Source organism: Carettochelys insculpta, chromosome 1 (genome assembly GCF_033958435.1).
Source record: "Carettochelys insculpta isolate YL-2023 chromosome 1, ASM3395843v1, whole genome shotgun sequence".
NCBI lineage: Eukaryota > Metazoa > Chordata > Testudines > Carettochelyidae > Carettochelys > Carettochelys insculpta.
The window spans coordinates 156,086,126-156,108,568 of record NC_134137.1 but is presented as its reverse complement, the minus strand read 5'-3'; the positions used below and the strand labels follow the sequence as shown (position 1 = coordinate 156,108,568).

Below are 22,443 nucleotides of genomic sequence, written 5' to 3'. Positions count from 1 at the left end.
TCCTGCAATTTGAATGAGTTTGCAACACTTTTCAGCTGCGAATGGCATTTACAGACAAAATAAATAAGTAAAATGTGGTGCTCAATTATGCAGGCAACAGGAAACAAGTATAGAAGAGCTGACTCAAGGTTCGTGAGCCAGTTTTCTGAGATTGTTGTGCTGCTGCTGGATCTATTAATGATTATCTGCCTTCCCTTCTGTCTGAAAGCATCACTGGAGAAGGATTAGCAACAGTAGGTTTACTCCTATGGCCTCAGCATAAATGGGTATTATAGGCCACAAATAATCAGACAAGAAAGCAGTACACTTGGAAAGAAAATTGTGTTTACATTTTCAATGTGGAAAAAAGGTATAGCTTAAATGTTGTCCTGCATATAACTCCATTGACTACAGTGAGATATACACCATGCAAGGACCCAAGCTTTGATTTCAGGTAGAGAGTTAATTGTCAGAGCAGAACTTCCACTGGAGTTAATAGGGCCAAGGTTTCAACCCTGGGATTTTCACAGTATGCTTCCTTTTGGCCATGGCCACACTACCCGTCCCTTTTCCTCCTTCTTCCTTTTTCTTTCCTTCACACTTATTTTCTTTGCATTGAGACTATATTGTGGTGTATTTTCTCTCTTTTTGCCCCTCTCCATTTATTTGTCTGTAATGTGTATTTCTTTTTCTTTCCCTTTACCTCACCTGTTTCCCATCTTTTTCATTTCTGTTACATTCTTTTAGCACTTTCTCTTCCCCTCAATCACACCTTCCTTTTCACTGATTTTCCCCAGCCATCTTTGCTTTTTTTTCCCAGACACCTCCCAGCGCACACTCATGCCTGCAATTAGTTCAACTAATCACTATTCAGATATATGTGACTCAACTTCACTGGATAAGTTGGCAACAGAAAGATCAGCGGTTTCAGCTGACATCTGGTTTCCTGTAAAGAAAGCATGCCTTTTCCAAGTGACATTCTTCCATGGATCAATGTGTTCTTGACATTTGGAAATGGCTTTTCTGTCAGTTTGAAATAGAGAAACAGGTGGTCCCAAGTGTGCTTGGGTTGAAGATCATTCTGCAAATGCAGGTGATACAGCCTGTATAATGTAACTCCTAAATGATGGGAATCTAACTTATCTACTGGAAAAGTTTCAAAAAGATTTCTTAAAGAATAAGATGAAGTATTTAATGGACTAGGATATATTAAGTATATAATACAGAAGGTGTTGCTGTGAAGTGCTAATTGCAGCATATGTACTTCATAATGTTCACCTTATAATGTTCACTGGCTGCCCAAAATCTCACAGAAGAGGTAACTTTGATTTTTCTCATCTCAGACATTTCTAAAGGAGAGAGTAGAATGAAAGCTCCTTCTGTTGGCTAGTGTACAGATTACCATCAACCTCAAGGGTAAGTGCTTCCTAGCCTCTGCTAAAGCAGTCTTACAAGTATCTGTACAGAGAGAATATTGTTTCTGTGATGCTAGAATGAGATGGCAGGAAACCTCAAAACCCCCTTTGGACTAGCCCATTATTTTATGGCAGGAGCCTTTCATTGTTTCTTCTGAAGTCAATTGCAAAGCTTCTGTTGGGCCAGATCCACCACTTCCCTGAGCCTTTTGTCACCATTTACTCCCATGCAGCACAAATATAAACGACTACACAGGATGCAGTGCAATGATGAATTAGACCAACTGACTGTAATGGGAATAGGACAAAATGCCAGCTTGTAGGGAGAGAAACTTGAAATGTAGATCTTTGCAGGAGGTGATTTGAAATAAAAAAGTCAACGTTAAGCATTATCTATGAATATTCTTTTTAAAATGCACCCCCTTGATCATGTTCATGTATCTTTTAATATTTGCGCATCACGAACATTTGTGACATTGAAGTGAACTATGAATATCCCAGAAACATCGAAGTCTTATGTGCAAGCATTTGTTGAACTCAAATTTCAGATTCAGATATGTGAGTATTTGCACTAGAAATGTTCACATGCACATCCAGGGCTCAGTCCTTCAAGACACTGAGTGCCCTTTCATAATCTAGCAAAGCACTTATGTGTCAGCTTAATGTTAGACATGTAAGCAATCCCAATGACTGCAGTGAGATTACTCATGCTTTGAGCTTTGCTAGGTGGGTTCCAGAAATCTGAGACTGGTGTGGGACAGAAACCAAACCAAACCAAACCCAGTGTCTTACCCGATCAATCAGATCTATGCAACACAGCTTGCTCTGGGGCCCATGGTGGCTGTCTGCCCCTCTGACAACAGTTGCCAGTGGGGAATGATCATTAAACATGGGTGGTGCTATTGGGGTTTTGCAGGGGTCCAGTCCAGGCCCAGTGATATAGTGATATTCCCGTGAGTAATCTGGAAATAAATATAAAATCACTGCTGATAGTTTGTGTATGAACCACAGCAGTAACTACTGATGTAAATGAGACAGTTCTACAGAGCAACCTGGATCACCTGGTAAGCTGGGCCCATTCAAACAAGATGCATTTTAAAGAAGCCAATTGCAGTGTTATACATCTAGGAACAAGGAATGCAGGTCAGGCCGACAGAACCTGTCTCCAGGAAGGCAGTGACTCCGAAAAGGATATAGGCGTCACAAGGGACAATCAAGTCAAGATGAGCATCTAATGCGCTGCTGTGGCAAAAAGACCTCATATGATTCATGGACATATATATATATATATATATATATATATATATATATAAAAAGTAAGAGTAGTGAGGTGAGTGTACCTCTGTATAAAGAATTGTCCAGACAAATAGTGGAATGTGATATGCAGTTCTGGTGTCCATATTTTAAAATGGATGTTGAAAAATTGGAGAGAGTACAGAAGAGAACCACACAAATGATGTGAATGGTGGAGAAAATGGCTGTGGAACTGATGTAGTTTATCAGAAAGAAGACTGAGAGGTGACGTTATTACCGCATGTAAGTGTCATCACAGAGAGAAAATACCAGCTATGAAAGGGCTTTTTAATTTAGTCTTATTAAGCCTGCATAGACCGCCAACGTAGCACTTGCCCATACCAGCACTTATGTCAGTGTAAGTTATGTGGCTCAGGGGTGTATTTTTTCACACCCCAAATGACATAAGCTTTGCCAACATAAGTGGTAGTATACACATGGCCTTATTTTTAGAAGACTGAAAAAAACCTGGCTTCTCCAAAACAGCATGACAATCACTGACAAATAATGATTTTTTTCAGCGGTGGCCAATATATATCAAATCCTGTGCTAATATTTGCAGCAAAAGCAGGAGGAGTAATGGAAGGAATCAATCCTAAATTTCCTTTCTCTGTGGTTACTTTTATTTTAGTTCAGGACAGATTCCTGCAAACACTTACATTAGGGTGATCAGACATCCTGTTTTTAAGCCCTCTGAAAGTGTCCAAACTTTTTGTTAAACATGGACAAGTTGTCCCTTGATCTCTGTCTCCCTGCATCAGGACTGGTGGGTCTTGGTGCTGGCCGGATCCTTGCTCGCCAGTCTCATGTCTGCCAGTGGTAAGGGGTGGGGAGTCTGGTCCAGTGATGATGAAGGTGGAGATGCAGGGCCAAGATGCAGCATGTGAAGCTAGCTGCTTCCCCTGCTGGTCCATGAGTGCTGCCCCACTTGCAAGTCAGCCCTCAGCCAGCTGGGCTCCATCTCATCCCGTTTCTGGGTGACATGGCTGACTGGTGACTGTGGCAGATGGAGCAGCCTCCAGGGAGCAAGGGGCTACTTCATATCCTACGCATCTCTCTGCTCAGCCTCCTCTCTGGCCACGTTCCCTGAAGGCTCTGCAGTTGGATTCCCTGTGTCTTCGTGCACAGTGCTTCCTTAGCGCTTAATCCCTGCCTGCCTGCAGGAGACAGGAGGCAGCTGGGTTATGCTGGTGTCCAGGAGCAGGCTTTTCGCCACGGTGTGAACATGAATGGACAAGTTGCTTTCAGCCATATGAGGGGTGTGTGTGTGTGTGTGTGTTCCCTGAAGCTGGAGGCAGAGCTCACCCTTCCCTCCTGCACAGAGCCAAAAGGCTAATGCTGACCACACCCTGGTATGAACCCTGTCAGAAATCCATGTGTGTCGGAGGCGGGGGGGGGGGGGGGGCATGTGACCCTGCATGCTCCCTGCCCGCATGTTGCCTTTGGAAGTTGAGGCACCAGATACCAGGACGGGTGTGTCCATTCCAGGGGCCCTGCCAGGCCCAGAGGGTGGAGAACATGGGGCAGGAGGGGGTGGATGGTCAGTCACTGCCCACTATGTGAGAGAGTTTTGTGGGTGTATGTGTCCGTGTGTCGCCTCACCCCAGGTGTGAATGGGGAGGTAAGGATATGCGTATCATCCTGTCCCGTGTGAACCCTGGTACCTTAAAATAAGAAGGTAAATAAAAAGAACTCAACTACGCAGTGCTTCTTTTTAACAGGGGCTCAATCGACTTGATGTTAATTTGAACACTTCTGTGACTGATTACCATTGAATGAGCGTGAATGCATGCAATTTTGCCAGCTGTCCCCTATTCAGTATAGGGAAATATGGTCACCTTAACTTACATGCGTGCTTAGCTTTAAGCATGTGGGTAGTCACATTCTTTCCATTGCCTTTGCAGAAGTGAGATCTTAATTTGTTTTTAAGGCAGGAAGTCTCCTTTCAAACCTACTAATAAGAGCATCTTACATGCCCACTAACATTCTCACTTATGCTTGAGATGTTGTTTTGGCCATATGCCTCCATACTCTTCCTTGTGTTTTCATATGAAAAGAGGAGCATATAGTCCTACCGACATTCACCTGCCATTGAAATGAATGGAAGTTGTGCTGCTTCAGTCAATGCCAGTTTGCCCTCTCATTTTCCCTGTGTATCTGTGGAATGAATTTCCTTATATGAACCAATATGGAGGTGATGTGCCATTCGCCACCTCCGCGCTGGTGCGTGTAATACAATTCATTCCGCATGTGGCTGGTGTGTGGTGGGGTTGGGGGCCAATGGATGTGGGGTGGAGCTCAGGGTTGCAGCAGGGGGTTCGGGTGGTGGGGTGGTAAAGGCTCCGGCTGGGTGTGCTAGCTCTGGGATGGGGTTGGCAATGAGGGGCTTGGGAGTAAAGGCTGCACTGGGGCTATGGTAGGGACAGAGGACCCCTACCCCCACCAGATCTCTTCCCTTGAGGAGCACCTTGTATGGCAGGGAAGAATTTATTTTCCCTGCTGCAGCAGCTCTGGGGCAAGGGATGCAGGATAGGTGCCTCTCCCTCAGCTGCAGCAGGTCCAGACTGAGGTTAGGTTGGGGTTGGAGCTCGGGGAAAAGCAACTCTCCCTGGGCCAGGGCAGGTCTGAAACCAGCAGAGAGAGGCACCTGTTCCCATCATGGCAGGTCTGGGGCTAAGGGAGAGACATCTCTGCCTGCTGCAGCCCTGGGCACCTGCACAGTGCTTAATAGGTAGAACCTTTAAACTCCATAGAATCTGAGTCTTTGGAAGACTACCAATCTCGAAATCCATGGAACTTGAGGCAACGTGTTGAGAGCCTGGCTCTCCGTACAAGTTCTGTGTTGTTGCAGTACCTTAGCCTTCCCTCTGGCACTGCAAACTACTCCAGCTGAAAGTTTAGCTGCTTAGAACTTGGAAATTTGCTTGGAAATTTCCTCTTGAAAATCTGCTGAGTTTGGAAATATGCCTGCTGCAGAGAGCAGCTGTGCCCCAAGTTCATCGTCCTGAAGCCATACTATTCCCTCAACCCTTCAGACATCCCACCAGTAAGTGTCCTCTTGGAGTCAGTTTCGCTGGCTTATGGGAAGGGGCAGCATAGGAGTACATCACGGTGTGTCTCCTTGTCCACTGGCTCCACAGCTTTCCAACCCATATTCTCCCACTTGTGCTGTGTAGTACAAGGGGAAACCTTGCTTTGTAAATTACTCAGTCTTTCTTTGTCAGCCCACTGAACTGTAACAGTTTCTTTGGAACACTGCACTCTTCTATGCAGTGACCTAGTTAAGGTCTTGACAATCAGCAGAAATTTGGTTTCCATAACAAGCCAATTCTTAATTGACACGATAGGTGGTAACTACCCACAAGAAGGCTATGACAGAGTGCTGAATATCCTCTTTGCAGTTTAATGCAATTGAGTAGTCATTTCATATTTTTCAAGCTCATCTTCAATCCCTGCGTTAGCTGCTGAGAAAAGTGCTTGTTATTACAGAGATACAGGAGAGAAATTATATTTTTAAATGTGTGCTTTATTTTTAAACCTGTATAAATAAATACAAAATGACAAAGAGGTTTATGTTTACTAAACATTGCATTTGATTGTATGACATTACACAGTGTGTGTCACAATAGTTCAACTTGTAATTGTGTCCTTTTAGCTGTTGGTGCATAATTCTATAACTTGTAGGATACAATTAGTCCTGAAGCTGCATCCAGCCACCCTTTTAGTGGAACCCCTGAGTGCTTAGAATTGCAAACGTATCTTGGGGAACTACTGAGCTGCAATAGCTGAAAACTGGGAATTTCAGAAGAGCAAAGGAAGAAGACATTTGGGACAATTTGTCTATAAGGAAAATACATTAAAGCAAATTCTGGGCTTTGAAAGATTTTTATTTCTGATTTCCCCTGCTCCCTGGGCAATGGTTTTAAAAAAACCCTCTAAAGAAATTTAAAGTGAAGAGATCCCATGAATTCATTTGATTACGCTATTCAATTACCTGATTTTTTTTTCATGCTTCTTGAAAGAATGCTAATGGTGAAGCCTCCCATGGGCAATATTTATTTCTGGCACTCTTTATCAGAGTTAGATTACATTTTGTGTGTGTGTGTGTGTGTGTGTGTGTGTGTGTGATACAATCACCCACTTGATGCAGTACTAATTACCCAAACAACTCATTATTCTCAGCCAGAGAAGGTCAACTGCCAAGGTTCTAAAGAGGTACATTATTTCTTTTCTTTGTGTATTTTGTACATCTTACCATCTTTTTAGATCCATCTGAACAGAGATACTCTATCTTCGCAATTAGAGCTTGTGAAATTATTTGTTGTGAACAATTTGTTCATTTTATTTGCTCCATTTTATATGCAAATTGCCCACAAATAGATTCTAACATCTACAGATTTGTTCATTATCATAATTGTGAAATAGTTTTCTCAACAAATATGGACCTCTGGAACGTCTGCAAGCTGTATGTAGCAAGTACTCTTTCAAGCAATCAGTTTTTGGTATTTGCTATTTCAGCTCTGTACAAGGTGAGCTAGATCACGTATTATGATTTATGTTTGCTGATTGGATGACCTAACACATAAATACAAGCTATGGCAGTACTTAGAGAAATAACAGGATTTAAAGGCGGGAGAGAGAGACAGAGAGAGAGAGACAGAGAGAGAAGGAGTTAATTGGAGCCACTTCAGTACAGAGACATTAACAGGAATTAAGAAAGTCTAAGAAATGTTAGGACTTTGAAAAGCTTTTCTGTCCTTTTCTGCAAAAGAAGGAAGATTTGTTAACATGTGGTGGGCCCCAAATTTTAAAGTAGCTGACCTCTTTCCTTACTGAGGAGTAGAGAAAGTTATAGCCTAGATTTGTTGGCTGTCTGTATTCATTTCTCTCTTGTCACGTTGACACCAGGTAATTGCTGTAGCTGTGGGCCTCCTCTTTCCTGACAGATACTGCTACGTGCTGTGCTCCTTGCCCCCTCCTGTTTTTGCCCGTTGATGGAGTAGGTTTGATTCCTTTCATTCTTTCTAGCAGTTATATTACAATTTGCCTGATGGTATCCTTGCTACCACAGAACTAGATACACTTGGGCAGTTGGGTCTAGACACAGATTCCCCAGCTGCCTTGCCCTCTGGCCATGCAGCAAGCACCTTGTTCTATGGCTTGGGCTGAAACATTTCAGCAATGACTTCGGAACAGAGATTCTTCCACAAAGGCATCCCCAAGCTGCCTATCCTCCACGGCTCTGAACTGCAGCTCATGCTGAGTGACCATCGAGCTGTGTTTATTTAGGCCACTTTTTTAAGAAACATGGCTACTCGTCTGATACTTTTTAAGAAAGTCTCCACTGCTTTTGTGTGCCTCAAATTTTGGTTACTCAAGAGGGCTGTTAGACAACTTTCCATCCACACATTTTTTCTTTGTGAAAAACTGGGGTTGTGACCAAATGAAATTTTCTGCAGTATGTGTCCATTTCCTCACCTTTTGATTTTGGATCAGAAAATGGAAAGGACAAAATCTGAAAACTGTTGGGTTTCAGAGTCTTTTTAATGAAATTTGTTTTTCTTGCTTGTGGGTATTTTCAGTGCGAAGAATGTTTTCCAGCCAACAGTAGCAGTCACCATAGTCCGATTTTCAGATGTATAGAAAACCCCAGATTCCCGTAGACTTCAGCTGGATGTGTGGATGTTCAACACCTTTGAAAATCAAGCCATAGGTACATGAAGTTAGACACCTAAAATTGATGCACCTGACTCAGCGGCCATGTTCCAAATCTGAGCATTTGATTGTTTTAAAATATTGTTTTTCTCAAATTACTATTCTCTTTCTCTAGGGCTACACTGAGCCATAGTGCTGTCAGCTTGAGGTAAATGAGTGGTCTTGAAAATGAAAATGGTCCTTCATTTGCATATGTATACATCTAATTTGCAGATTCACATGAGATCACCCTGCCATCAGAAAACAAGCAGTATAGAAGGGGTTCTGCCGGCAAAACCCCCGTTTGTTGGAAGACCCTTATACCTGATTTTTTCCAGATGTAAGTGGACCATGTCTGCATGTCTTGTTTTCTGCTGGCGGAGCGATATCATGTGAGTATACAAATTAGCTATGTGAATATGCAAATTAGTATGCGAATATGCAAATGAGCATGCGTTGCATTTTTGAGAATGCTCATTTGCATTAAGCTTCTGGCACTATGGCTCAGTGTAGCCCTAGCCTTTCTGCCTCTGACACCCTCATTTCCAAAACACAAACTCAATAAACAGAGTGAGTGGGTGAGCACTTGTAATGAAGATATAATAATTCAGGCATGAAAATACTTGTTCACACAAAAATAAAGTTTTGTTTTTCAGCAAGCAACTATGAAAACAAAATATGGGTTGCAAAGTATGAAGCCAAAGGCTCAGAACCATCACATGCAGGAGCAGTGAAGACAGCCAGAACGTGTGTCTCTGTCACTGCTTCAATAACACATTATACACGTTTATAAAAGACAAAGCCAGTTTTTCTCGTGAGTTTGTAAAGAACACATTTTAAAAGTTTCCTTTCAAAATATTAGCCCTGTGTTTTCAAATTTTTTTAAATGTAAGTTTAACTAAAGGTTGTTTGCATGCTAAGTGGGTTCTGGTTGTCTCTCCTAAAACAGCTGATGACCATTTGTTTACGGCGGTATTAAAAGGATGCATTTCTTACAGTTCAAACTGTTCCAATAAGTGTAAAGAGACCCCATCAATTTTAGAAGAGAAACTGATAGCCCTACACTCAAATGTTAGCAGCAAAGTGAAGGAAGAACTGTTTTTTTTTTTTAACAGTAAAGGCCAAATTTTCAGCAATTGTAAAACTTCATAGTTCCAATCCAGATAAACTGATTTACATCAGCTGAATTTCTAACTTTTTTTGTTTGAAATGTATTTAAATTTCATCTCTTCACCTGCAGCTAATTAATCACCAAGACTTATTTATTGAAAATAATGTTCACAGTTACTTTTTACATTTTTCTTTCTTCTCTTCTCCCTGCTGTTTAAAGTGGAAGTAGGCTGTAAAAATCAATAATTTAAAATTCTTAATTTATTTTCAGCACGGTAACAGACCATCTGAGGATTTGTTCAGGGCTGTGAGTTTATTTGAATGTTCTTTAAAAAAAACCCATCACGCTCTTCTACCATCTTCTCTAAAATCTAAGCATTTCTTGATTTCACCTTTTGTCTCCACTCCACTTGTTTTTCCTGTTAGCTACCTATTTCAAAAGTGAATTTGTTATCCTTTCTGTGAAATACGTATCCCTAAATATTCTTACATGCTTTTCACGCCACACATTGTTTCAGACTTCATACCTTAGTTTTTGAACCACATACTAGAGGGCCAATCAACTCTGTAAGCTTTATCAATCCTTTTCATGGTTTAGAAATCTCATATTACATCAAGTCTAGGTTTCTCTTTTCCCAATGAGAACAAGCCCAGGTCTTTTCAGCTTTCCTTATAAATCACTTTCTTCAGGCTTGGTCATCACTGTCTGTAAGGCAGTGATCTTTCCCCCATTTCTGCACGATACTTCACTTATGTCTAACACACAGCTAAAGCGGCATCAACTTTTTGTTTTTGTATTCTATTCCTCTGCTAGTATCCCATTATAACAGCCTAATGTCTGACTTGTCTAGAACCCACATATGGATGCACATGGATAACAAATAATAAGGTGTGTATTGAACATATGCCTTTGTAGACTTCTCCATAGTAACCTCAGTGAGCACCACTGTGTCATGTACCCCTATCAGAGACATGAGAGCTGCACAATGTCTGACTTCCCAGGGTAGTTGCAGTGGGATGTTCACACTAAAGACAGGTGAAGCCATCAGCAGTGCAATGGAGAGATTCAAAAGTCACAGCGAGAGTCATGGTAAATTGAATTGTATAGTGGTGTGAATTGGCAATGCTGAGGCATCTTGAAATATGAGCAAATAAATAACATGCTAAGAAGAAGAAAAAAAGAGGGAGAAATTCAATTGCAGATGATCCTGACTCAAGAATCTTCAAGGAGAACTGACATTTTCCATTTCCTGTGACAGGTAATGTACCACATGGACTCACTTTTGAGCAGGAAGAAAGATTGATGACATTAAAAAATTCCTATTCAACACATGAATATTTTATAGGGCCATGGTAGGTTTTAAAAATGTTAACTCATTTGCTTCTCTAGAATTTAGATTCCTCAATATTTCATACATACAATTTCCTTTTGCTATGATTCTGAATCTCTCTCATTCAATTATTAGAATACAGATATTTTGAAGGGAATAATTGGGCTATGAGTTTTGACCCAAAGCATTATCAGATTGTTCTTTCATTTCAAATTATTTTATAAATATCATGGAGGAGCTCTGTTCTGAGTTCTCCAGAATTTAGTTCTGAATCTGGGTGCAGATTCTGACTTCTGATATTTTATCTGCTTTTACTTTTACCTACTGTCTACTTCTGATTTGATTTTATATATGCTATTTATATAAGCAGCTGTGAAATTTGATTTAAAATAAAATGAGAGTCAAGCTGGACTGTTTTCTTCCTTCATCTGCAGAGCCAGCTTCTTTTTTCCTAAAATGCATGACACTGTCTCTGCTACTTCTCCTGTTGCTGATTCATTACTACTTTCAAAGCTACTAACATAGCTTTGCCAACCAACAACAGTACCATTCTGGATTGGCTGTTCCCATCACTCTTACCAACTTGAGTTGAATTGGGCACATAGGCTGAAGTGTATTTAACATTTCATATTGCAATTTTTGTGTGGGCATATCTGACATGCATATGTATTTATTAGTTGGGCATATAGTTACTAAATATTTTATTTGACAAATTTAGTCACTTTTGTTTACAGTACTATCAGGCATATTGAAATATTCTCAAATGTAGCCACTTTTTGAAAACATTTGATTTTTTTTTGCACACTATTTGTAACTGTCCTTGGATTGCTTGCTTGCTATAAATATTTGGCATTTGTTATTCAGGCTAGATTGTTCAGATGTGATAAGTCACATCATGTTGCTTCTGTCCCCTGGTACCACAGTGTTCAAATACTTGTGGCACAAATCTTTATATCTATAAATAAAAAATGTTGATTTCATGAAAATTCACCAATCCAATTTTGAAATTTGCTTTCTGGTACATACTCAACTCTGACACAAAAGGGAGTGCACCTGGCTAAAGGGAATGTTCATGGAATATTTTTGCATCCTTGTATTCTACTATGTTATATATGCCTTGGATATGACAAATGGCAAGGTAGCTCTATAGCTATATATCTTCCTGAGGGGTAAACTTTAAACTGGACTTTTACCAGCACCTACTTGAGCACATGTTTGTGCATATATGTAAAATTTCTTATGCATCTGCACTTTCCACACACAAATACCTGCTACAAAGGTAATATTTGTGCACAAGCTCGTTATCTAACACCAGTAAGTATTTGTATTTCTACAAAACAAAACAAAACAATTCTTTGTAATGAGTTCTGTGGGTGCAAATGTTCACAGACCCTTAAATGGTGAGCACCTCTATTAACATACACAGAGATATTTGTCTGTGCACAGGCAGTTTATGTGTGCAAGTTACTGCAGCTGCTCATGCAACTCAGGTATTGCACCAGTGACTAAGTAAATCTGAGGTATGTATCCTAACGTAGGAATTTCACATGAAATGTGGGCATGTCATTTGTGCATAACTACTCACCTCAAATATTTAACAATCGGACTCAGTGTGCCTACTTCCTAATGGTATGATGATAGGCAGGAACGTGTGTTTCAGGAATAACCATACGTTTTAAAAGGGTATTATTAGTCAGTTATATGCATGAAGAATTACTCACCCTGCTCTTGGTAATGTTGACAAGAGATACACATTAGCACTGTGCTAAAATTTTGTTCCTTGAGCTCCTGAAAGACAAGGTAGCTCCACTTACATTAGATTAGCAATCAGAAAATCAATGTTCTTTTGTTACAGCCAGAATTTCTGCCACTGATGCATGAAAAATCTAGATTTTAAGATAATTTGATAAAGAATGTTTGAAAGAGACTAGAGCAGCAACAATAACTAAGTTGATCAATCTGCCTTTGAATTTGGCATTTGATTTCCAGATTCACAATCTCTATTTATATTAAAGTGCCTGAGTGCAAAGCTCCAGCAGTCAAACTCTCTACAGCTCCCGGACTTGCTGCTTCTCATTGTGTCTTAAGCTCACGTCTGGCTCACTTGCTTTTTTGAATAGACTTTTTTTTTCCCCCCAGCTGATTGCTGCACCCAGGTGTGACAGAATAAGTGCTGCTAACACACTGGTCACTCAGTGTAATTGTTTACTTCAGTTCTGAAGCAGTTGGTCCAAATGGACCACAGGGACTGAGAGTCAGCTCAAGGAAAGCACAGGGGGAAGCTGACTTCTGGCTCTACAGAAATGGTGGGAGTCTCTGAGTGGAAACAGGAAGAAGGTGAATAAAGGCAGTTGGGCAGGTTTGAACAAGGGTGGTGATACTCGGCAGCTCTACTGGTAATGTAATTTAATTATGGAAATGGGAGCTGGGCTTTCTGGAAAGCTGGCCATATTTTTTGAATGACAGGTTTTATGTATCAGTGACTGGCCTCTGTTTGCGAGGGAAGAAAGACATGCACAGGAAGGATTCACAGATGTGAATGGAGAAGGATCTGCTCTGATGCCTTCAATTTTACCCAATATCAGGAAGAGTGTCTCTCTCAGGTCTGGGAATATTTTTAAGAAAGATTTTGAGAGCCATAATAGTGGGTCAATTGACAATAACGAAGGTACAATTATTCAGATGATCGAGATAATACTGGATTTTGAGCCACTCACATTGCAACTCTCACCAGATTTTTATTTTAAATAGTTGGTTAATCGGGATTAGGCTGGCATTCTGCTGCTGGAAGTGGCTAATGCATGATTACTTATATTTAAATGGCAAATCCTATGAACACAGAGATAGCTGCCATCTGTGCATTTGTATTTATTCCATTGTACTGAGTTATGAGGATCCTGTGAACAGAGTGAATGTCTCAGAGCTGCTGTTGAGCAACGTTCTGTGAGAACCTCTTATAGGTCAGGCCCTACCAAATTCAAAGTCCATTTTTGTCAATTTCATGGTTATAGGATTTTAAAAACCACAAAGTTTATTATTTCAGTGATTTAAATCTGAAATGGCAGTGTTGTGATTAGAGGGGTTCTGACCCACAAAGGAAGCGTGTATGGGAGTTGCAAGGTTTTATGGCAGGGGTTGTTACCTGGGCTGCTGTGGGTGATGGTGGTGCCTTCAGAACAGGGCACCTGGAGAAGAGCCCAGGCCGGGAGCCCAGGTCTGAAGGCAGAGCCACCAGCAGCAGCACAAAAGTAAGGATAGCAAGGTATGGTATTGACATTCTTACTTCTGTGATTCTGCTGCTGCTGACAAGTTGCTGGCTTCAGACCTGGGTATTAGCCACCGAGCTCTGAAGGCAGCACAGAAGTAAGGGTGGTAACAATGCGACCCCATCCTTTGTGACCCCTGCAACTCCCTTTTGGGTCAGGACCCCAAATTTAAGAAATATTGGTTTTCCCTCTCCTCCAGAATCTGTACAGTATAGGACAAAAGCACACAAAAGACCAGATTTCACAGGGAGAAACTAGATTTCATGGGCTGTGAATTTGGTAGAACCTTTAGGGCCTGAAGTGGCCAATGAAGGAAATACGAGAGAGAGAGAGAGAGAGAGAGAGAGAGAGATCCACTAAGGCCACAAAAGATCAATAATTTGGTCAGGGGGCTGGACTCGATGACCTCCAGAGGTCTCTTCTAGCTCTAGGAGTCTATGATTCTAATTCTGTTGTTACTCTGAAGTCTTCTGTGAGGAGTCCTTCATCCCCTAGTCCTCATGAAGAACCTAGTGCACAGCTTTAAGATTAGGCCAGATAAATCAGTTTGATAATTAGGGGACAGATTAAGATTCTTCAGCAGTTTGGGAGCACAGGAAGCAGAGAGAGAGAGAGAGACATTTTATTTTAGGCATTGGCTGTACATTGAGATTTGTTATACAAGATTATTCCTAAATTAATACAAAAATAGTAACAAAAATCACCTGAAATTTTGCAAGACATTAACTGACCACATGGATTAGGACCTTTGTCTGTCTTGGAGCTGGAAAATTGAAAATGACCAACATTTTTCATATCTGGGTTTTCCCAAACAAGTAGTTGTGAAAATTTTAGAAGGCAGATGAGAGGAGACAAATTCAAGTCTAAGAAATATGTGCCTCCCAAAAGGCCACATGATACGTGCTGCAAAGACATCACTACTGTGCGCCCATATTTTGCGTAGTAACAGCTGGAAGCATGATGAAAATATATAGGGCTATATGTGTGTGTGTATGCCTAGCTGCTACTGCTAGATACGGGGGCACAGCTGCAGAAATATGTGGGCCATGCCCCACAACTCAGTGTAGTCTGCAGGAAGGTGTGGCCTGTAGAGCAGCCTCTACCATGGCTCTAGTAAGGAGAGGATCAGAAAAATTCTGCCCTGCATTTCCCCTGTAGTGAATGGATTTAATGCGGGGGGGAACGTTTCCTATGCACAAAGCTCTGCAGAATTTAAATCTAAGGTCCTGATCCTGCACTCAGAGCTGGGACAGTTGACCACCTCTGCCAGTGCAGATCCCCAATTCGACAAGGTCCACCTGTGTGTTGGGTGAATGAAAGACCAGAGCCTATAGGTTCAAGTATGGTAAGTGGATTAGTTTCCTGATGATGCTATCACTCTCCTTCCCCAAAGACATAGAGGTTAGTCAGTTTTCATGACAGGAATTGAAATGAATAGATACTTTCCCCATTTTAATAACATTCAAAGACAGATAAATTTGGTAATAAATATTTCTAATGATAGAGTTAAGTATTTATAAAAAGAAAAAGGGAAAAAACATCTTGTTGGAGACAACACTATCATCTGATACTTACCACATTATGTATTGATATCTAGAAATGCAGGAAATATTTAAGGACAAATGCTCTCCATTATGCAAAATTTTTTATAAAAAATGGGGTGGAGGCTTACCGATGGGCTCCTGTCGCAGTCCCTAACATAAGGAGCACGTCTTCCACTGCCCCAGGGGGTTCCTCAGCCTGGTCTCCAAATCTACCCACACCAGAATAGCTGGAGCCCTTCCATTGTACTCAGGGAGCCTGCAGTCTTTATCTATAGCCCCTGCTTCCTTTTCCCACATCTCCGTGAAACAGAACAAGGCATACTGTGAGAGGGTTTGGCTCACAATACTTTTATCTGCTTTCAAACGTTAAGAAACAGGAAAATATGCATCTGTTAACATTTCAAAGCGAGAAATAACTGGAGGCTTTACTTTCTGAAAAAGCGAGCCTTAGCACAGGGCTTTGTTTCTCTCTTGTTTAAGGGAGTGGGGAGAGGACATCATTCTTACCACAGACTGTGGGGTTGTGACATGGCTTTCGCTAGTTTATTTTTGTTAAATGAATGAAATAAAATTTGTGGTTGGGGTAGACTGTGGCAGCTGGCAGGAAGGAGGTGAGTGAATCCAGAACATCATTAAACACTACAAACTCTCACTTTACAGTCTGCCACTTTTTTGTCCATTTTGTCTGAGTTCAGCTTGGATCAGGAGAGCTCTCAGCTCTGAAGCCAATGCTGGCATGTTTCATAGTAATATCAAGCTGCATCAGTGACGCACTCTCCCTTTAAGCTACATCTATACCAGACACAGAAGTTGATTGCTGATATGCAAATTTAGGTAAGCCAGTTGCGTACCTAAAATCGACTTATCAGTGGTTGACTTCAGTGCCTGTTTCCATGGAAGAAGGTCGATGGAAGCATTTTTCCTGTCGACCTTCTTTAATGCTCACTGCTCATGTGGCATTCTGGGGTTGCAAAACAAAACCCCGGAAGATCAGCCCTGAGCAGGCTGATCTTCCGCAGCAGTATAGACCTAGCCTTTGTCGCATAAAGCTGGCCTGACTGAGTTTGTTGTGTTTGGTAAAGGAGCTGTTCCTTGCCAAACTGCTTCTCCTCAGCTTTCACAGTTCTAATTTTAAACTAATTAAAAATTTTTCTGAAAAAGCTTTCGGTAGAAATTTTGTCATGGCCCATTTCCATTAAGAGTGAAATTATTCCAGATGTTCCAGTTTTATCTCTGTTAGTGTTTTCCCAGAATGGAATACTTACAAACAGAAAATGAACGCATGTTAAGCTACCATAAGGAATAATCTTGCAAGAAAGACTACACCGAACTTGATGGTTAGATGCATTTTTTTCATGCTTGTCCACTATCAGAAATTTGCTTGGAACAATAATATATTAAATGAATATTTTAATGTTTATAAATTTCTGATCTGAATGGAAAGGTAATAACATTTAGCCCAATTTAAATAATAAAAATCCAAATAATAGTTTTATCTGAGAATAATAAAATATCTCATTTAACTGTCAGATGGTCCATGCCACACTGTTAGACACTGACAGAACTGTGTTTTTTCCTGGAAAAGGGATTTGCTATACTGCACAGAAAAATACAGTGAAACCTGTAGCAAGGGATCACTCCAGAGTGTGACAAAACTGCTTCCAGGGTAAGCAGAATTTTACACAAACACTGGGAGATGTCTTATGGATGTTTCCCAAGGGCCAGAAAGGTAATTTCTTGTGCAGGGTTAACCAGCCTGGGTTTGGTATATGAGCCTAAACTGTTCACAAATTTTAATCAATGTTTGTGGTGAATATAGCCTGACTTTGGCCCAGAGCAGCCCCAGGAATCATGCTGGCTCCCTGACTGTGCCTAGCCAAACCTCTTTCTGAAGGTGAGTTATAGCAGTGGAAGGGTGAGGATGAATTTTGGTGTGAACATTTTTTGACTGTCTCTGGGGAAGTGATGCCACAGAAAGTAGCTCTCCCCAGTCTCTGATAAACCAAGGCAAAGCTCCACACATGTGTACTCCCAAACTCCCAAAATTGCATGGAAATTTTATGGTGGGGTTTCCATGGGGCTGAATGGAATGATACCCCTTTGCCTCAACATCCTCTCACCTACACTGTTGTCCCCAAATCTGCTGGAATTTCAGTATACTTTTGCCTTCTTCTGTTTAGATATCAAAAGGCTCCACACACTGCTCAGATTTAATGAGAGATCTATGAAGCTACAAGCTTGAATACCCATCTCTTCCCTCAGTAGCACTTAAAGACACTCTCAGGTATTCACTTAACTTAAATGGAAAGAGGATTATAATCAGGTGTATTAGTAAATCTACTGATAGTTAAATACCTATTTATTGAAGTTTAAAAGCTAATGAATCCTGTCTGTTGAACAGTTCTAATGGAGGGTAATTAGGTGTTATTTGGATGAGAATAATCACTGTCACATAAAATTTGAAATAAACGTGCATCTGGGGACCTAATTTAAAGTTTAACCCACATCAAGCTCAGAAACAGAAATGCAAAATCGGACTTTTCCAATGACTCTCATAGTTTAGCTCACAAAAAGCAACAGTGTGCTTAGAGTTCTGTGGGAAAAAAAAATCAAAGTGGAAGTGAAACTGGTAGATGGGTCACACTGAAAACAACCACATGAAAAGTCTTGAATTTTTACTAAAATAAAGCTGATTTTCTATGCTCATTTATCTCTCACCATCCCCCATCTGGCTGGAAACTATAGACCAAGCAAGTAACAGGTCCTTACAAAGGCTATCTAGCATTTCTCAAAGTACCTTTCCACCCATCTCCAGGTTCTGACAGTTTTTCTACCAAGAACGAAGTTGCACTATAGCTTTGGTAGTTCCTACATAGTTATCAGACTTTGCTTCAGACCTGAATTTTTGGTGAAGCAAGAGTTGTAGAAATCTCTCTTTGAAAATTCAGATTCACAAAATGGAATCTGAGGATTTCACACAGGTTGAATGGGAAGTCATTCTGAATTAGTGCTCAAGAACAGTACTAGGCAGTGAGGGGCAAACCACCAATTTGTTACAACTAGTGGGAATGACAGCCACTGTGGGACTAGGGGCAAGGTATGGGGAGAACCCCTCTCCACAAGGGTGTGGCCTTGGACAATCAGTTCTTAGTATCACCCAGATCCTGGTGCTGGTCCCCCTGCCAGCCATCAGAGCTGCACAGAGCAGTGCTCTGGTAGCAAGCCAAAGGGGCCCAGGGTTCTGGCTGCTGCCACAGTAGCCGTGGTGTCCAGGAGCTCAGGGCACCTTTGAATCTCTGTCCCTAGTGAAATTCTCCCACTTTTCCCCCATATCAGCAGGCCTGGTTACAACAAATGCACTACCCTTGTGTAACATAAACAGCCTCTTGAAATCAAAGCACCCTAGTTAACCCAAGTCACACAATCCTTCAAAATAACAGTTTGAATTTCACAATCCATGAATTAGGTGAAGAATTTGCCAGTTATTGAAATCCATTCTAGTATTTTTATTTTCTTGATGGGTGTTAACAGAGAATAGCCACCCCTCATGCAAAAGTCACCTCTATTTTACTGATTTTCATAGGACTAATTTAGACTGCTCTAGCAAAACCTAGTCAATTGGCCTATGTTCCCAGAAGGGAGTCTAGCTGATTGTTATGAAATCTCACAAGAATGTCCTGTGATACTTAAGTGGGGGTAAGGCTGCTTCTTTATCCACATTACTCCACATCACAGATGTTGACATAATTATTGATTTAGAACACAGTGCTCCAAACAGATTCAGTAATGTAAAATAAATTATTGTGGTATTTTCAACTGGGACCATTGGATACAGGCTCTTTAGGGAGACAGGCATGCATGACAGTGTTGGGGTGGTCCTTCCTTTGGACTGTAGTATGTAATTCCCATTGTGGTCTGCTGTCTCCTGGAAGATCCCGTACCTGTAAAGACTATTGCTTTACAGCTCCTGTAGGAAGATTGAAGGATTAAGTTATACATTATGTAAAACTATCCATTAATCCTCTTAGTGTGCATGACTAGTGAATGGCCTGAAAGAGGCTCTTACTAAAGGAGCCCTAACATTCACTTTTCCTTGGTGTCAATATGTATTTGAGGCTTGTTTCATGGATTGTGGTACTGAAATATTCAGTACACCATCTTTTATCTGCTGTTAGAGCCACTGGCATATGTTAGTATAGTACTAACAAAACTATGGTTGGTAAAGCAGATCCCTAGTAACAAGACATTCATAGAATAGAACTGTACATTTTCTAGTGTGCCAGAGTCGCTGACATTTTTTGTCTTTGTTGTTTTTTTTTTAAAAAGGAACAGCTACAAAACCATGACTTAAAAATGTTCTTGAGGATGAATTACATTTCAAAATAACTATTTTTAGAGAAGAAAGTGATCTGTAATGCACATTTGTTTTGAAAATGTCTGTTTGCTCCATACAGCCTTCTTCCCTAGTACAATTTGCTTTCTGTTATACAAACTTGCACAAATGTTTTCATTCACGGAAAAGAGAAAAGAAAAGTTCAGTGTGATGGCTAAGACCTATCAGAGCTGACTCACTGAGCTGAATTATTGCTGTGCAGAAAGTTTGTAAAGCCTTTACCTCCAGATGAACACTGAGCGTTACTTCAGCCTTGACAGTTGACCTTTCAATCTGATTGGGCTCAGCAATAATAATAGCTGTATCTGCAGTATAGAGAAGGCAGAGCAGTGCTTAGTAACCCATCTTCCCTTATTAGATCTTACCTCAAGTGACTAAAATTCATACTCTGCATTTGTGCATAAATTCTTTCACTAATAATTTCTTGGTTACAGAGGCCAGTTAGTGTACAAACGCCATTCTCTTGTCCCACCATTTTGGCTATTCTTGGTTTTAGTTTAGGAAAAGAAAAATAAAAACCCCAATATTTAGTCAATAATGATCTCTTTTCTCTCAGTAAGACGTATTGTGAAAAGACAACAAACAAACAAATCAGACTGTTGTGATTTGGTCAACCACTCGGGTACTATCCATATCCACCATTTCAACACACTCTATTTCCTCACGGTTTTCAGGATTCTTCTTCTCTTTCCTTTTTTTCTTGGATGGTGGCACAAAAGTTAGTATCACAGGTAAAATGGCAAAGCAGTGAAAGAAGGTGACTAATGCTATTAAAAACAAGCACCTGAACAGTGTACGGGTCAGATTTGAAGGCACAGCTGCAAGAGGAATCAGACCAACAATATAGCAGAGGTAGCTCTGTAAAATAGCTACCCCATGCACTTCTAGGGCATTTTTTACCCATTTAGTTCTTGTGAAATCTTTGCCCAGAACAAAGGTTGATAACAGTGGAGCACAGTTGTCAATTGTATAATTAATCCCATAAATTAAGCACAACACAGAAATACAGTCCAGTTCCACTTTCCACAAGGTCATGAAACCTATGACTCCAAATTCAACTGAGGCAACAGTTAGAGTGAGCCAGACATTGATTAAAGAGTCTGTCACCAGGAATGCCGAGAAGAAGAGCAGAAATAAAGCACTGATGCAGGAGTTTTGTAAAGGGGCTCCCACTGAGGAGGCATAACGATCCATGTACACGAACGATGGATTGAAAACAATGAATTTCACCTTGGATGTGAGAGAGAGTTTCCTCAAGGTTTCCAGGAGATCATAGAGTTCTTCTCTCTTGGCTTCCATTGTCTTAGCTACTAAGAACATTCTAGAAGCCACTACATCAACTTCGTTATTGTATTTCTTGGAAAAGATGATATCCTCTGAAAAATGAGCATACTGGGGAGCTTTCAGGAAAGAGTTCCTCAACATGTCAGTAAAATTCTTTTTGGGTAATCCAGTAGATATATTGAGTTTCCTAAGATAATTTAAATAGCTCTCAAACCAAGATATCCTCACAAACCCTTTAGTATACTCTAGCACATCTTCTTGAACACTTGTGTTCCAATATTCAATTGACTCATAGATATAAAACCCAATGACTGGGCTGTAGTTACTGAAATACTTTTGCTGGGCAGTAGTGTATTCAATAGTTCGTGTCGCAGTTGCTACGATGTGACTGAGGTCTGACCCTTCATTAACCTGTAGGTAGCCCATTAAGGCAAAGGAAATATAAACAAGGTAAAAGAGAACTACAAAAGGCTTGACATAAGTGTTTGTTATCCAGTCACAGTAATAGCGTTTGAGGAAACACACCAAAAGATGACTTTCATAAGTATTTGTTTCCTCTGAATCGGTTGTGTCCTCACTGAATTTGGCTGTCAGAAGAAACCTATACCATGCAGGCTTCTCTTGCAATACCTCTGGCTTTGGTACCTTTCTGCAGAAGATACTATGCTGGTAGTTGTTTTCTATGTAGCCAGTAAATACCAGGCTGGAACCATAAAAGGAGAGTACATAGAGGTAGTTGAAGAAAATTGCAATACAGGAATTGCAGCAGAAAATCCTAGCTGCTTCAATGTTAGTGAAAGGACTGGCACCTATTCCAAAAGTGACCAGGTACATGGCAGTGGTGAGAGAAAAGGAGAGCATGGAGTCTGCAAACACAGCTGCAGTTCTCTCTTTAACATGTTGGTCTTCTTTAGTTTTCCTCCAGGAGGATAACATTTCAAAAGTCCCATATAACCCATGACCTAGAATAAAGAACAAAGCAAGGATTTAAGGAATGTATCTTTTTCGTCAGGAAGGACACAACATTATGGAAAAATTTTAACATGGACATGCTAAAAAGGCACAAAGGAGTTATTATTTGCTCCCGTTAATTTAAGTAGCAAAGGTGTTGTGGAATAAAATAAGTTTTTGTAA

The 22,443-nt window shown here is 40.7% G+C and overlaps 1 protein-coding gene across 2 annotated transcripts in view; it reads right to left on the bottom strand.

The window, feature by feature from the left end:
• Positions 1-13,910: 13,910 nt before the first annotated feature.
• PTCHD1 (patched domain containing 1) overlaps positions 13,911-22,443 on the bottom strand; it is a 66,507-nt gene continuing 57,974 nt past the window's right edge. The window contains exons 3-4 of one of the 2 annotated variants that reach the window (XM_074994265.1): positions 20,248-20,330; positions 13,911-19,599 (exon numbers count right to left, since the gene is read on the bottom strand). In XM_074994265.1, the coding sequence (XP_074850366.1) occupies positions 19,591-19,599; positions 20,248-20,330 (92 nt within the window). In that variant the 3' untranslated portion in view covers positions 13,911-19,590. Of the gene's footprint in view, positions 19,600-20,247; positions 20,331-20,418; positions 22,272-22,443 lie in introns of those variants that run through there. The other variant, XM_074994255.1, reaches the window with a different exon arrangement.